At 51.1% G+C, this 15,721-nt stretch overlaps 2 protein-coding genes across 4 annotated transcripts in view; one reads left to right on the top strand and one right to left on the bottom strand.

Annotated features, from left to right (window-relative positions):
- LOC144593032 (acid-sensing ion channel 3-like) overlaps positions 1-3,914 on the top strand; it is a 10,761-nt gene extending 6,847 nt beyond the window's left edge. Inside the window, exons 3-6 of the mRNA XM_078398445.1 lie at positions 857-977; positions 1,070-1,132; positions 2,121-2,936; positions 3,025-3,914. Coding sequence (XP_078254571.1) covers positions 857-977; positions 1,070-1,132; positions 2,121-2,225 — 289 coding nt within the window. The 3' untranslated portion in view covers positions 2,226-2,936; positions 3,025-3,914. The remainder of the gene's footprint in view (positions 1-856; positions 978-1,069; positions 1,133-2,120; positions 2,937-3,024) is intronic.
- LOC144592831 (uncharacterized) overlaps positions 3,768-15,721 on the bottom strand; it is a 38,478-nt gene continuing 26,524 nt past the window's right edge. For all 3 annotated transcript variants that reach the window (XM_078397963.1, XM_078397961.1, XM_078397962.1), the window contains exons 11-17: positions 14,141-14,239; positions 12,410-12,603; positions 11,375-11,549; positions 9,483-9,639; positions 8,316-8,469; positions 6,938-7,049; positions 3,768-6,360 (exon numbers count right to left, since the gene is read on the bottom strand). In XM_078397963.1, coding sequence (XP_078254089.1) covers positions 6,179-6,360; positions 6,938-7,049; positions 8,316-8,469; positions 9,483-9,639; positions 11,375-11,549; positions 12,410-12,603; positions 14,141-14,239 — 1,073 coding nt within the window. In that variant the 3' untranslated portion in view covers positions 3,768-6,178. The remainder of the gene's footprint in view (positions 6,361-6,937; positions 7,050-8,315; positions 8,470-9,482; positions 9,640-11,374; positions 11,550-12,409; positions 12,604-14,140; positions 14,240-15,721) is intronic.

Here is a 15,721-nt window from a genome sequence, read left to right on the forward strand (position 1 = left end):
GAGAGAGAAGTAGTATTTATTTATTGCAAGTCACTTAACATACACAGATCAGCATGGGGCCCCTATGCTCGTGGGCCCCCGGGCAAGTGCCCATCAGGCCCATGCATTAAGACGGTCCTGCCCCCCCCCCCCCCCCCCCCAAATCTCACTACCCCGTCGGTAAAGCAGCCGTTCGATCCCCACCTTTCTGTCTCCCGTCTCCCCCATCCACGTGCACCCTACTGTCTTCCCCCCTCCCCCCCCCCCCCGTGTCCTCTCTCCTGTGTCGCCCATCTGCAAGCTGCCGGAGGAACCTAGTGGGCCGGGCAGCATCTGTGGAGGGAACAGACAGTTCCATAGAACAGGTACAGGTAGGGTGGCGCATCGGTAGAGTTGCTGCCTCACAGCGCCAGAGACCCATGTTAGATCCTGACTATTTGTGCTGTCTGTACAGAGTTTGTATGTTCTCTCTGTGACCGCGTGGGTTTTCTCTGGGTGCTCCGGTTTCCTTCCACACTCCGAAGACGTGCGGGTTTGTCGGATAATTGGCCTCTGTAAATTATAGTGCGAATGTATGGGGGGGATTGCTTATCGGCGCGGTGGACTGCTGGGCCTGTTTCCGCCTTTGGAGTGCGGGAGGGACGTAGTCACAGGGAGGACGTGCAAACTCCTTACAGACAGCACCCGTAGTCGGGATCGAACCCGGATCTCTGGTGCTGTAAGGCAGCAACTCTACCACTATGCCACCGTGCTGTCCTAATAGTGCAAAGACAAAAATAATGCCCCCAAGTCTATGTAGTACACAACTTATTTGGAGGTCGTGGCCTGATTGCCTGATCGTTGTAGGGAAAAAGCTGCTCCTGAATATGGACGTTAGTTTTCAGGCTCCTGTACCTTGTTCCCTTCTTGGTCTTGCAGGTGATATCGGTGGACAGATGGGCCTGTTCATCGGAGCCAGTATCTTAACCATCCTGGAAATCTTTGACTATATCTACGAGGTAAGGGCAGTGTGAGTGGCTATTTTAGTGATGGAGGCCGTGTGCTGGAGCGGAGCGTGTCTCTAACCCAGATCCTCCCCCCGCACCTGCAGGTCCTCAAAGACAAGATCGCTCGACGCAGGAACAGATCAAAGAGGAGTCACTCCGACAACCTGGTAAAGACACGGGGCAGCTTACAAGGGAACACGCCACCACACGTTAGAACGTAAAACAGGTCCTTCGGCCCACAAAGTCAATGCCTTATCTTTATGGCACACTTTGCATTTTACGCACGATTCCAGCATCTGCAATTCCTTGTGTCTCCAAATTAAACTAATCTCCTCTGCCTGCATGTGATCCATAATCCTCCATTCCCTGCATATCCATGTGCCTATCGAAAAGCCTCTTAAAGACCACTATCGTGTCTGCCTCCATCATCACGCCTGGCAGTACATTTGCAGGTACCCACCACCTCTGCGTAACAAAAACAACTTGCCCCGTACACCTCCTTTAAACTTTGCCTTTACCTTAAAGCCCTCTGGTCTTTAATATTTCCACCTTGGGCATCAAGTTCTGACTGTCTGGAGGGCAGAGCTTTAAAATGAGTAGGCAAAGTTTAAAGATGAGCTGGGCAAATGTCTTTTACACAGGGGGTGGTGGGTGCCTGCCAGAGGTGGTGGTATTTAGGAGGCTTTTAGATAAGCACATGGATATGCAGGAGGGATGGAGGGATATGGATCACATACAGGCAGAGGAGATCAGGTTAACTTGGCATTGTGGGCCGAAGAGCCGGTTCCCGTGCTGTTCTATGTTCTACGCGTTTGTTCACATGTACAGAACGTGACGTGCTGATGTTGGGGATCGTGAAGGGCTTTGGGGCGGTGCCTAGCCGACAGCCTCTGGGGAGGGGGAGTCTGTGGGGAGGGGGTGGGGAGTGTCTGCAAAGCGTCTGAATGCTTCTCCACTGGCCCACTAACGTCCTTCTTCTCCCCCTCCATCCCACTCCCCTCTACCCCCCTCCCCACTCCACCTCCGACCACCCCTTTCTTTCATCCCCTTTTCTCCGCTCCCTTCACCTCCATCCCCCTCTCCTCCTCCCCGCTAACACCCACCCCCCCCACTCCCAACTACCCTCCCCAACCTCATCTCCCCTTCTCCCTACAGAGTACGTGTGACACCCTCCGCAGCCATTCGGACAGCCTGGGCTTCACCCCCAACATGCTGCCCCGACATCCTACCCTTGGCACCTTCGAGGAGTTCGCCTGCTGATGCCCCGGGGAGGGTGGGGGGGGGGAGAGAAGAGGAACGAGGTGCCGCTCCAAGTCAGCTGTAAGCGGGGGCGGGGGTCGACTGCGGCCTCCGCCCACACAATGTGGTCAGTGCCCCTCCCTCCCTGCCACACAGTCTCAGGGGGACACTCCACACCGTCACCACACCTGGCAGAGTGCCCTTCCCCTTCGAATGACGCCGTTGGTTCGAATCCCCTGGTTCCGAGAAGATCGGCGCTGGTTTATTATTGCTACGTGGACTGAGATAAAGTGACAAGCTTTGCGTGCTATCCAGTCAAATTATACCATGCAGGAGGAGTCCGATCAAGCCATACACAAGCACAACAGGTAGAGCAAAGAGAAAAATATCAGTAGAATATAGTGTTACAGCGTTATAGTTCATAAGATGTAGGAGCAGAATTGGGCCATTCGGCCCATCAGGTCTATGCTGCCATTCAGTCATGGCTGATCTATCTTTCCCTCAACTCCATTCTCCTGCCTTCTCTCCAACCCTGACATCCGTACAAATCAAGAATCTGTCGGTTTCCGCCTTAAAAATACCCAATGACGACCTCCACAGCCGTCTGTGGCAATGAACTCCACAGATTCACCACCCTCTAGACTAACGAAATTGTTTTATTCTGTGGCTGTGCCCTCTGGTCCTGCACTCTCCCACTAGTGGTAATATCCTCTCCACATTCACATTATCCAGGCCGAAATTGTTTTATTCTGTGGCTGTGCCCTCTGGTCCTGCACTCTCCCACTAGTGGTAATATCCTCTCCACATTCACATTATCCAGGCCTTTCACTATTCTGTAAGTTTCAATGAGGTCCCCCCTCATCCTTCTAAACTCCAGCGAGTACAGGCCCAAGGCCCCGGTCAGTAGTCTTTATAACAGCGGGGAAGAAGCTATTCCCGAGTCTGGTGGTACATGCTGTCAAGCTTTTGTGTCTCTGCCCGAGGGGAGAAGAGGGAATGGTCGGGGTAGAAGTGGTCCTCGATTATTTTGGCTCTGCCTATTGACCTCAGCCAGTGAAACACAACTCTCCAATTCAATCTGTACGACTCTATTGTAATTTTACTTCCCGATTGTCCCCAATCCTGCACTCTCCCCCGGGAGCTCAGTCAGTAACTGCTGGAGGTCCACCCCCTAGTCGGTTATCAGTTTATTATTGTCACCTGTACTGAGATACAGTGGAAAAACTTCATTTTGCGTGCTATCAGGCAGATCATACCGTACATGACCTTAACTGGGCGAGCAAAGAGAGATAGAGTATAGAATTCAGTATTGCAGCTCCAGTGAAAGGGTAGAGAAAAGTGCAGGGGCCACAGCCAGGTAGGTTGGAAGATTGGGTATTTTATTCTTGTTCAGGCATTTCCAATCCAGGATGTCCATCACCCCTCCTCCCTCCCTCCCCCCCTCCTGCCCGATAGCATTGACCGAGTGAAGGTGTGGTTATGTGGTGTCCCTGCCCTCCGAACTACACCCCTCGATCTCACCTCATCGCTGCTCCCAACCCTCCCCCCCCCACCTTGCGGCATGCAGACCAATCAGTGTGACCCCCCCACTATCATCTTGCCTCCTTTGTGAAAACTATCCATAAAATTATAGAGAAATATATCAGTCGTCCAAAACTCCTGCATATTGTGAATGTATGAATTATGTTAAATAAATAGATCTGATTTTAATCTGGTGACCAGTCTTGCTGGGGGATGTTCTTTTGCCTTAAGGACAGCACGAGGTGCAGAGGGTAGAGCTGCTGCCTCACAGCGTCAGAGACCCGGGTTCGATCCCGACTATGGGTGTTGTCTATGTGGAGTTTTCACGTTCACAGGCACTTTAACGCAACACAAATAAATATTAATTGTATTAATTATTCGATCAGTTATACTGGATAAGCAGATCATAATAGTGTAAGTAATGCAACCAAAACATTTGGTTTGTTGCTGGGGTAAGTATTGTGCAGGGTGGTCGAAGAGTTGTGTTTAGTTTATTATTGTCACTTGTATCGGGTACAGTGAAAAGCTTTTTCGTAGCGTGCTATCCAGACATGGTTAGATAGAGAGTGCAGAGCTACAGGGAGAGTGTGGGCATGATAGGACTTTATTCCTTGGAGCTAAGAAGGCTGATCTTATAGAGGTGTATAAAATCATGAGGGGAATAGACAGGGTGGATGCACAGAGTATTTTACTCAGAGTAAGGACCAAGAACTAAAGGTGAGGGGGGAAAGATTTAATAGGAACCCAAGAGGTAACCTTTTTCACACAGGGGGTTGGGTATATGGAGCAAGCTGCCAAAGGGGATAGTTAAGGCATGTCATATCACAATATTTAAAAGACATCTGGAAAGGTACATGGATAGGACAGGTTTAGAGGGATATGGGGCAACGGTAGGCAGGTGAGACTAATGAAGATGGGGCATGTTGGTCAGCATAGGCATGTTGGGATGGGGGGGGGGATTAAGGGGATGACACACCGTCACGGAGAGTATGTGGGAGTGATGCGTCATTAGGGGAGGAGGGTGCATAAACAAGTGATAGAGGAATGTCACATTATGGAACACATTAGACAGATGTGCAAGTATTCCACACAACAGGCAATATTTAAACCTCAAACTGCTCACAAACATCAACGTATTTATTCACATCTTCCATCCCATGCGAGAACTCTGTACAATAATTACCTGGTTGCTTTTAGAGTTTACAGCAGTCATTTCCATTCGAAAGCACTCTGGGATGTTGTGGCTCACTTGAGGTGGGGAGTAACCGGAGGCATGCAGCGAGGGGTGGGGGCAGACAAGGCTTGGTCAGGAAAGGTCAGTGGTTGAGTGTGGTCTCCACAGTGGGATGAGAGTCGGGACAGGGGCAGAGCCAGTGTGGTGGGGAGAGGGGAGGGTAGTGTGGTGGAGAGAGGGGTGGACACAGTGTGGTGGGGACAGGGGAGGGGTGGACAGTGTGGTGGGGAGAGGGGTGGACACAGTGTGGTGGGGAGAGGAGGGGGTGGACAGTGTGGTGGGGAGAGGGGTGGACACAGTGTGGTGGAGGGCCGGTGGGGACAGGGGAGGGCCAGTGTGGTGGGGAGAGGGGTGGACACAGTGTGGTGAGGGGAGGGTAGTGTGGTGTGGTGAGGGGAGGGTAGTGTGGTGGGGACAGGGGAGTGTGGAGGAGAGAGGGGTGGGGGCAGATGGGCGCAAATGTGCTGTTGGGTGGTGAAAGACGGGCGAGTTGAGTACTAAGGGTGGGGGTAGAGGGGAGAGAGTATGGTAGGGAGGTGGGGAGAGTGCGGTGGGGAGAGTGCGGTGGGGAGAAGGGAGTTATGGGGTGCGAAGGATGGTGGCAGGGGGAGGTGAGTACCGGGGAGAGGGATGGGGACAGGCAAAAGTGAAGAGGATAGGGGTGGGCGAGATTGGGGAGAGTTACTGGGTGCCAAGGGTAGGGGTGGGGGCGAGTGTGGTGGGGAGACTGTACGGTACCAAGGTTAGGGAAGAGTATGGTGGGGAAGAGGGTAAGGGGAGACTTCAGGGTACCAACAGTGGGAGAGACTGGTGGGGAGAGGGTGGGGGAGATGGGGATTTACAGGAGAGACAGAGAGCAGGAGGAGGACACAGAGTGAATGTCCCTCTACACTGCCCCATTACACACACCCGGGGTCAGACACAGAATGAAGCTCCCTCTACACTGCCCCATCACACACACCCGGGGGTCAGACACAGAATGAAGCTCCCTCTACACTGCCCCATCACACACTCCCAGATAAGGTGATAACATTCCCTGTGTATTTCCCAGGAATAACAAAAGCAAGTGTTGGATACAGGGTGATGGTCCTGCTCCACTGCCCAGTCACCCACTCCCAAGACAGGAATGGCCAGCGTGGAGCTCTCTACACTGCCCCGTCACCTAGTTTCAGGACAGGTGGGATAAGCACCCCATCCTCTCCTCACTCCTGGCCTCCTGTCAGTCCTCAGCCACCATCTCTTCGTCGGAGGCTTGGTCCGGGGGCAGGGTGCGGAGGCTGTTTGCACGGATGCTGGTGATGCCGGGGCAGTTTGCCATCAGTCCGCTGACACCGGGCACCGTCACACCCGTCCCGTCGAGATTCACCTGCACCACCTTGGTCTGGCTCAGGTACCTCAGACCTAGGAACCAGAGGAGAAGATGGTTAGGTTAGGTTCAGGTTTATGAATGGCACGTGGACCAAGGGAGAATGAAAAGCTTTGTTTTACATGCGATCCCAACACACACACAGACCGATGCATGCACACACAGACCAATGCATGCACACACAGGCCAGTACACACACAGACCACCAACGTGCACACACACAGAGAGGACAATGCATGCAAACATGCACAGACAGACGCACACGACGACCACACCATGTCTCACACAGGCACACACAGACCACTGCACAAACACACAGAACGATGCGTGTCCACACCTGCACAGACCACCACAGACTGACACGCACACACACCCAACAGATAGACCACCATGCACACAGACCCACATATACACACCCACACACACATTTTCCCTCTCATGCATCCACCCACCCAGGAACTCTAATCTAACTGCTCGAGTAGTGAAGCAGCTTCAGTCAGTCACCCAGCAGGTGGGGAGTCATGCTGTGGGCTGGAGCTGACTGTTTTCTAATGAGGGGCGGCGGTCAAGGGGAGGGAGTGGGGGTCATGGGGAAAGGGGGGGGACAGCTACCTCGATCTGTGATGCGTGTGCGGCTGAGGTTGACCTTGAGCAACTGGGTGCAGAATAGCAGCCCCTGTGCCATCACACTGTCCCCCACACGAGTCGACGCCAAGCCCAGCACCTGTGGTTAAACACACAAACACAGTCACACACATGGTCCCAGCCCCAGCAAAGCCAAACCACCAGCCCAGAGACTCAGCTCCCTCTCCTGCCACTGTACCCTCAATATCCTCACAGGCCACAACCCCTCCTCCACAATCCACAGTAGAGGACTGAGAAGGCAATAATGCCTTCTCAGTCCTCTACTGAATTCCCTGTACACTGAGACTGTTCGCCCAAACTTGTCTCTAACTCCAAGTACAGGCTTGCAGATGACTCCACTCTGGTGGGCCAGATCACTAACAATGACAAGACGGAGTACAGGAAGGATGCAATGCTAGCATTTATTTTGCGAGAAGTAGAATAAAAAAACAGGGATGTTATGCTGAGGCTTCACAAGGCACTGGTCAGACTGGATTTGGAGTATTGTGAGCAGTTTTGGACCCATATTGGAAGAAGGATGTTCTGGCATTGGAGAGGATCCAGAGGAGGTTTATGAGAACGATCCTAGGAATGATTGGGTTAACGTATGAGGCTTTGACGGCACTGGGCCTGTACTCGCTGGAGTTTAGAAGGGGACCTCATTGAAATTTACCGAATAGTGAAAAGCCTGGATAGAATGGATGTGGAGAGGGTGTTTCCACTAGTGGGAGTATTTAGGACCAGAAGCATTAGCCTCAGAATAAATGGGCAAACATTAGAAAGGAGATCACGGGGAAACTACTTCAGTCAGAGGGTAGTGAATCTGTGGAATTCATTGCCACAGACTGCTGTGGAAGCCGTAATGGGCATTTTTGTAAGGCGGAGATTGACAGAGTTTAGATTGGTGAGGGTGTTAGGGGTTATGGGGAGTAGGCAGGAGAATGAGGTTGAGAGGGATACTCCAAATATGGCCTGACCCAGGTTTTATAAGAGTCATACAGCACAGAAACAATAGAGTCATACAGCCCAACTTGCCCATAACAACCAACGTCCCATATACTGGTCCCACCTGCCTGCATTTGGCCCATATCCCTCTAAACCTATCCTATCCATGTACCTTTACGTAAACGTTTTGATGGTACCTGCCTCAACTACCTCCCCCTGCAGCTCATTCAATACGCCCACCACCCTTTGTGAGGAAAAAGTTATCCTTCAGTTTTCTTTTAATTCTAGCTGTGACCTCTGGTCCTAGACTCTCCCATTAGTGGATACATCCTCTCTATCCAGGCCTCTCACTGTTGGGAAGTTTCACACAGGTCCCCCTCCTTGGTTCCCGCGACGTGCCAGTGGGGGATGGGGTACAGACCTGTAAATGGGGCAGGCTCCGGATGCACTGGGCCACTGCTTTGCTGCCAACATTGGTGCGATCCAGGCACAGCTCTTCCAGGTACTTGAGAGGATGCAGGTGAACCAGGCCGGCGTCTGTCACCAGCGTGTTGCTCAGCGACAGCTTGGTCAGCCTGCACATGGAGAGAGGACCCACAGTCAGGCTCCCACAGGGAGAGAGAGAACCTGCAGTCGCTCGCACTCCCATATTCACACTCCCACAGTGGCACTCCCACAGTGGCACACTTCCACAGTGGCACTCCCACAGTGGCACTCCCAGTCACACTCCCACAGTCACACTCCCACAGTCACACTCCCACAGTCACACTCCCACAGTCACACTCCCACAGTCACACTCCCACAGTGTCACACTTCCACAGTGGCACACTTCCACAGTGGCACACTTCCACAGTGGCACACTTCCACAGTGGCACACTTCCACAGTGGCACTCCCACAGTGGCACTCCCATAGTGGCACTCCCACAGTGGCACTCCCAGTCACACTCCCACAGTCAGTCACACTCCCACTGACACACTTCCACAAACACACTCCCACATGGAGAGAGGACCCACAGTCAGGCTCCCACAGGGAGAGAGAGAACCTGCAGTTGCTCGCACTCGCACAGTGCCACTCCCAGTCACACTCCCACTGACACACTCCCACTGACACACTCCCACAGTCACACTCCCACAGTCACACTCCGAAAGTCACACTCCCACAGGATATGGGACATGGAACACAGAAAAGTACAGCCCCGAGACCAAGCCATTGGGTATTTTAAAACGGAGATTGACAGGTTCTTGATTAGACTTTAGACTAGAGATACAGTGCAGAAACAGAACCTTCAGCCCACCGAGTCTGTGCCAATGTGCTGGTTTGTAGACTAATTGTCCTTCTGTAAATTGCCTCCAACGTGCAGGGAGTGGATGAGAAAGTGAGATAACACAGAACTGGTGATCAATGATCGGCATGGCCTCGATGGGCCAGTTTCCATGCTGTATCACTAAACTAAATCTCTAAACAGCACGCAATACTCCAAATGCGGCCTGCCCAAAGTCCTATAAAGCTGTATATGAAGCTGTGTTAACAGCGTTCCGTCGATGATGAGCCTCTGAGAGGGAGGCTGGGAACTCAGCAGAGACTCACCTCAGAAGTCGACCGAGGTGGCTGACCCCCTTGTCCGTCACCTGTGTGTAGTCCGTCAGGTCCAGCTCCGTCAGTCGCTCCAAAAGAGACAGGAAACAGAGACCAGAGTCACTGACTGAATGCCTGTCCGGGAGCTTCAGGTGAGTCAGCTTTAGACCTGGGCATGAGGGGGTAACAAAATGGTGCTGGTGTTGGATTATTACTGTCAGATGTAATGAGATACAGACAAAAACTTTGTCTATGTGCTTGCCGGTCAATTTATACTATGTGTGGAAAGAAATTGCAATTGCTGGTTTACACCGAAGATAGACACTAAGTAGTCGAGTAACTCAGCAAGACAGGCAGCATCTCTGGAGATAAAGGATGGGTGACGTGTCGGGTCAGGACCCGTCCTCAGACTGGGTGACATTTTGGGTCGGGACCCGTCTATAGACTCAAGAGATGTCTGAAGAAGGGTCCCGACCCGAAATTTCACATCCTATTTTTCCCCCCAGAGATGCTGCCTGACCCACTGAGTTACTCCAGCACTTTGTGTCAATCTTCAAATTATATTATGCATGCATACCATCCACAAGTATCACAGGAAGTGCAAAGAGAAAAATACCGCAGTGCAGAATATAGTGTTACAGCGTTATAGCGTTAGAGGTACAGAGTAAGTGCAGATAAAAAAGTGCAAGGTTGATAAAAAAGATAGGTGGGAAGACTAATCAAGCCATACCAATGCACAACAAAAAAAGACAAAGTGCTGAAATAACTCAGCGACTCAGGCAGCACATCTGGAGAACATGAATCGGCGACATTTCAGGTCGGGACCCTTCTTCAGGCTGATTGTGGTTGGGTAGTGGGGTGGGGTGGGGGGCTGGAAGAGAGGATGGGCAGGACAAAGACTAACAAGTGACAGGTGAGGGTTTGTGTGATAAGCAGATGGCCGGACAAAGGCGAGAGAAGAAAGGACCAAAGCTGTGAGATAAAGATAGTGGAGGTGCGAATTGTGACGCTAAATGAAATATAGGTGAGAGGAGAGAAACAGATGAGAGTCCAGGTGGGGCACAGGAATGGGGGAGGGAAGGGCTGGAGGAAGGGCGAGTTTGCTATAGGTCAGTTACCTAAAATTGTAGAATTCAACGTTCATACCTTTGGGTTTTAATCTACCCAAGCGGAATACGAGGTGCTCTTCCTCCAGTTTGCGTGTGGCCTCACTCTAGCAATGGAGGAGGCCCTGGACGGAAAGGTCAGTCAGGAAATGGGAAGGGGAGCTTAAATGGTGAGCACCCAGAAGATCCATTAGGCCTTGGTGGGGAGAGCGCAAGTGCTCGGCAAAATGGTTTCCAATCTACACTTGGCTCGGCGATGTACAAGAAGCCACATCCGGTGCACCAGATGCAGCATATGAAGTGGGTGCCACAGTGGCGCAGCGGTAGAGATGCTACCTCATAGTGCCAGATACCTAGGTTCAATCCTGACAACGGGTGCTGTCTGTATGGAGTTTGCATGTTCTCCCTGTGACTGCGTGGGTTTACTCTGGGATCTATGGTTTCCTCCCACACTGCAAAGATGTTAAATTGGCTTCAGTAAAATTGTAAATAGTTCCTAGTGTGTAGGATAGTGTTACTGTGCGGGTGATTGGAGGCCAGTGTGGATGGTGGGCCAGAGGGCCCGTTTCCATGCTGTATATCTCTCCAAAGCTTTAAAGGTTTGAGGAGGTATATGTCTCACATCGGCCTCACCTGGAAGGACTGCTGGGGTCCCTGGATGGAAGTGAGGGAGGAGGTACAGGGACAGGTGTTGCATCTCCAGGTGGTTGCGGGTGTCAGTACCCGAGCAATGGGGATCAGAAGACTGGGTGAGTGAAGGGGGACGGCGGGACGTCAGCCTGACCATTGTTGACCCACCTGAGATAATCTGCAGTGTGACATCTCCGTTGGGGGAGTGCAGGCCACACAGACTGAGAGAAGAGAGAGTGGAGTGAGAGCCCAGTGTGCGCAGGGAGCTCTCGGTCACGCACGTGTTGTCCAGATGCAAGGTCTGAAGAGATGGCAGATCCTTCAGGGCTGAAACGTCGTACACCTGGAGAGAGCAAGCACAGCGACTGGGAACGCAGGCCAACGACACACGATTTCCACACACTGACTCAAACCAACAGCATGTAACACAGCGAGGGTTAGTGTGTGTGTGAGTGTGGGACCCATCCCCCCAGCGAGGGTCATTGTGTGCGTATGTCTCTCTCTCACCTATTCCCCAGTGAGGGGCTGTGTGTGAGATCATTATCTGAGGCGGTTGGTCTTGTTCTCACCATGCTGCTGAGACTTGTGTAAGAGGCTTTAAGAGACCCTGTCATATCAAGGTGCTATTGTCCCCTCTTCCCTGTTCCCCACTGGGGTGCACACCTATTTATCCCTTTCCCCTTCCTCCAGTATTCTTTCCTCTGGCTTCACATTTCTTCTATCATCTTACTCTCTTTGCCTTTTCATCTCTGACCTTTATCCACCCATTTGCCAATCAAACCTCCTCACCTGTATCACTCACCAGGCTTTTTGAGCTGTCCGATTTGTTTTCCAGCTTTCCCCCTGCCTACTACACAGAGGGCGGCACAGTGGCGCAGTGGTAGAGTTGCTGCCTTACACCAAGGATAGATACAAATGCTGGAGTAACTCAGCGGGTCAGGCAGCATCTCTGGAGAGAAGGAATGGGTGAACTTTTCAGGTCGAGACCCTTCTTCAAACTATGAAGGATCTCAACCTGAAACGTTGCCCTTCTCCAGGGATGCTGCCTGACCCACTGAATTACTCCAGCACTGTGTCTTTTATGGTAAACCAGCACCTGCTGTTCCTTGTGACCACATTACTCCAAGGCATGACGCCGGTACAGGGGCAAGTGTTACAGGGATGGAGTGGCCCCTTAGGCATGATCGGAGGCTGCTCACTGACCTTGGTATGTTTGATGCTGAGGAGACGGAGCTGTGGGACGGCAGAAGGCAAGGCGGCCAACACCCGATCACTGATGGCTGTCTGATTTAGACTGAGGTGAACAAGCGTTACCGGGGCAACGGCCAGGTAATCCATCATTCCCGAGTCGCTTACTTTGGTCTGGTCCAGGATTAGATGAGAAAGGCAATTGAGACCTTTAGGAAGAAAGCAGATTCCTCACAGAGCTATGTGGTGGCATCCTGGGACGGTGGGGGTGGGACAATCACACTGGGGAAGTGACAAGGATTCAAAATGTCACATCCACCTGCTTTCCTGCCATTATCACTGCACTACACCTCATGATGAGCATTTGCTGGCACTGGGCCTGTACTCGCTGGAGTTTAGAATGATTGGGGGGGGGGAGCTCTTATTCAACCTTACCGAATAGAGAAGGGCCTAGACAGAGTGGATGCGGAGAGGATGTTTCCACTAGTGGGAGAGTCTAGGACCAGAGGGCACAGCTTCAGAATAAAAGGACGTACATTTAGAAAGGAGATGAGGGGGAATTTCTTCAGTCAGAGGGTGGTGAATCTGTGGAAATCATTGCCACACACAGCTCTCTGCAGGCCATTAATGGATACTTTTAAGCGGAGATTGACAGATTCTTGATTAGTAAGGGTGTCAGGGGTTACGGGGAGAAGGCAGGAGAATGGTGTTGAGAGGGAAATATAGATCAGCCATGAATGAATGGCGAGGTACACTTGATGGTTCAAATGGCCTAATTCTGCTCTTAGAACATAAACTTATGAGCAACTAGGAACTTTTACGGACAATACTTGCTACTATAGCAACATTTAAAAGGCATTTGGAAGGGTGCATGGATAGGACAGGTTTAGAGGGATATGGGCCAAATGTAGGCATGTGGGACTAGTGTCGATAGGGCATCTTGGTCGGTATGGGCAAGTGGGTCGAAGGGCCCGTTTCTGTGCTGTATGACTTTAACTGTCTTTGGTTACACCAAAGTCTCACATTAGTATCATGGTTATTAATTTATTGACATTTTGAGATATTATTCTATATTACCTATGTGCATTGCATTTTGGGGAGGCACAATGACACAGCTGCCTTACAGCACCAGAGACCCAGGTTTGATCCTGACTATGGGTATTGCCTGTAAGGAGTTAGTACGTTCTCCCCACGACCGCGTCGGTTTTCCCCGGGTGCTCCGGTTTCCTCCCACATCCCAAAGACCTGCAAGTTAGTTGGTTAATTGGCCTGGGTAAAAATTGTAAATTGTCCCTACTGTGTAGGATAGTGCTAGTCTACGGAAAATCACTGGTCGGAGCGGACTCGGTGGGCAAACGGCCTGTTTTTGCGCGGTATCTCTAAACTAAATAAACCAATACTTTTAAAAGACATTTGGACGAATGCTTGGTTAGGAGGGTTTACAGAGATATAGGCTAAATATAGGCAAATGGATCCAGAATACCAACTTGGGTTGGCATGGACAAGGTGGGCCGAAGGGCCAGTTTCCATGCTGTTTAGCTCCATCCTGAACTCAGTGAATCCCTTCCCAGGATGACTACTTAAACCAGACCCAGCCGTCTTACTCCAGACCATCAAATATACATGGAACTGTAGATATTAGTGTGGAGGCAACGTACCAGATGTGACCCTCTGAAGCCTTGTCCCACCAGTGTGGGGGGTTGGGGGAAGGGAGGGTAGGGGTCTAGATAAAGATTGAACACATACCTTTAATGCTGCACAGACAGTTGTTGGTAAGTTTCACACAGGCCGCGAGGTTCAGATGCTGCAACCTGTGCAAGGAAGACAGCACCTCCAAACCGGAATCTATGGCAAGAAAGATAAGGCTGGGTCAGAGTTACAGAGCATTCAAGAAATGGAGGGAGAAGTTGTGCAAGACACACAGAAACATTGGGTTGTGCTCTTTGATTCATATAAATGTAAAGTGTTTCATCGTGGTGGGATAACCTCCAGCAATCCAGAGGAAATGTCGATTATCTTCAGCATTTCAGTGACGCTTTTGAAAAGGTCACTAAGGTATCAGTAGCCCAGAAAGTAAGAGGACAAAGTTAGAGTGAAGAAGTGCTGGAGGCACGGTGGCGCAGCGGTAGAGTTGCTGCCTTATAGCACCAGAGACCTGGGTTCAATCCTGATTACGGGTACTGTCTGTACGGAGTTTGTATGTTCTCCCTGTGACTGCTTGGGTTTCTCCGGGTGCCCCGGTTTCTTCCCACATCCCAACGACGTACTGGTTTGTCCGTTAGTTGGCTTCTGTACATTGTAAATTGTCCCTAGTGTGTAGGACAATGCTAGTATACGGGATGATCGCTGTTCTGTGTAGACTCAGTGGGCCGAAGGACCCGTTTCCATGCTGTATCTCTAAACCTAAAGAGAAAAGGACCCAGCGGCCGATGAGAACGAAGACCGACTGGAGGGCCGCCCGCGGCCATGGGTGGCAGCAGGCCTGGCTCACCGCTGCAAAGAAGGGCTCGGCGGGCTGCTGCCTGCTGGGTGGAAGCTTGGAAGCCGCTGGTGGCAACGGAAGTGAGGAGTGGGCAGTTAGGAAGGAGAGGGACCGGGGTTTTGCTTCCAGCGCCTTTAAGGAGGCACCTGTGGGACACAGAGGTGGTCGAGCGAGGAGAGGAACGTCAGCTCGCAGCAGCCTGGGGCTTACCTGGATCTGGGTCGATCCAGTACTTCCAGCATGTACAGTGCCCTCCATAATCTTTAGGACAAAGACCCATCGTGTATTTATTTGCCTCTGTACTCCACAATTTGAGATTTGTAATAAGACAAAATCACATGTGGTTAAAGTGCACATTGTCAGATTTTAATAAAGGCCATTTTTATACATTGTGGTGTCAACGTGTAGAAATTATACTAGTGTTTATACATAGTCCCCCCCATTTCAGGGCACCATAATGTTTGGGACACAGCAATGTCATGTAAATGAAAGTAGTCATGATTGGTATTTTGTTGCATATCCTTTGCATGCGATGACTGCCTAAAGTCTGCAATTCATGGATATCACCAGTTGCTGGGTGTCTTCTCTGGTGATGCTCTGCCAGGCCTGTATTGCAGCCATCTTTAGCTTATGCTTGTTTTGGGGGTAGTCCCCTTCAGTTTTCTCTTCAACATATAAAAGGCACGCTCAATTGGGTTCAGATCAGGTGATTGACTTGGCCACTCAAGAATTGACCATTTTTTAGCTTTGAAAAACTCCTTTGTTGCTTTAGCAGTGTGTTTGGGATCATTGTTTTGCTGTAGAATGAACCGCTGGCCAATGAGTTTTGAGGCATTTGTTTGAAC

This window comes from Rhinoraja longicauda, chromosome 4 (assembly GCF_053455715.1).
Source record: "Rhinoraja longicauda isolate Sanriku21f chromosome 4, sRhiLon1.1, whole genome shotgun sequence".
NCBI classification, from domain to species: domain Eukaryota; kingdom Metazoa; phylum Chordata; class Chondrichthyes; order Rajiformes; family Arhynchobatidae; genus Rhinoraja; species Rhinoraja longicauda.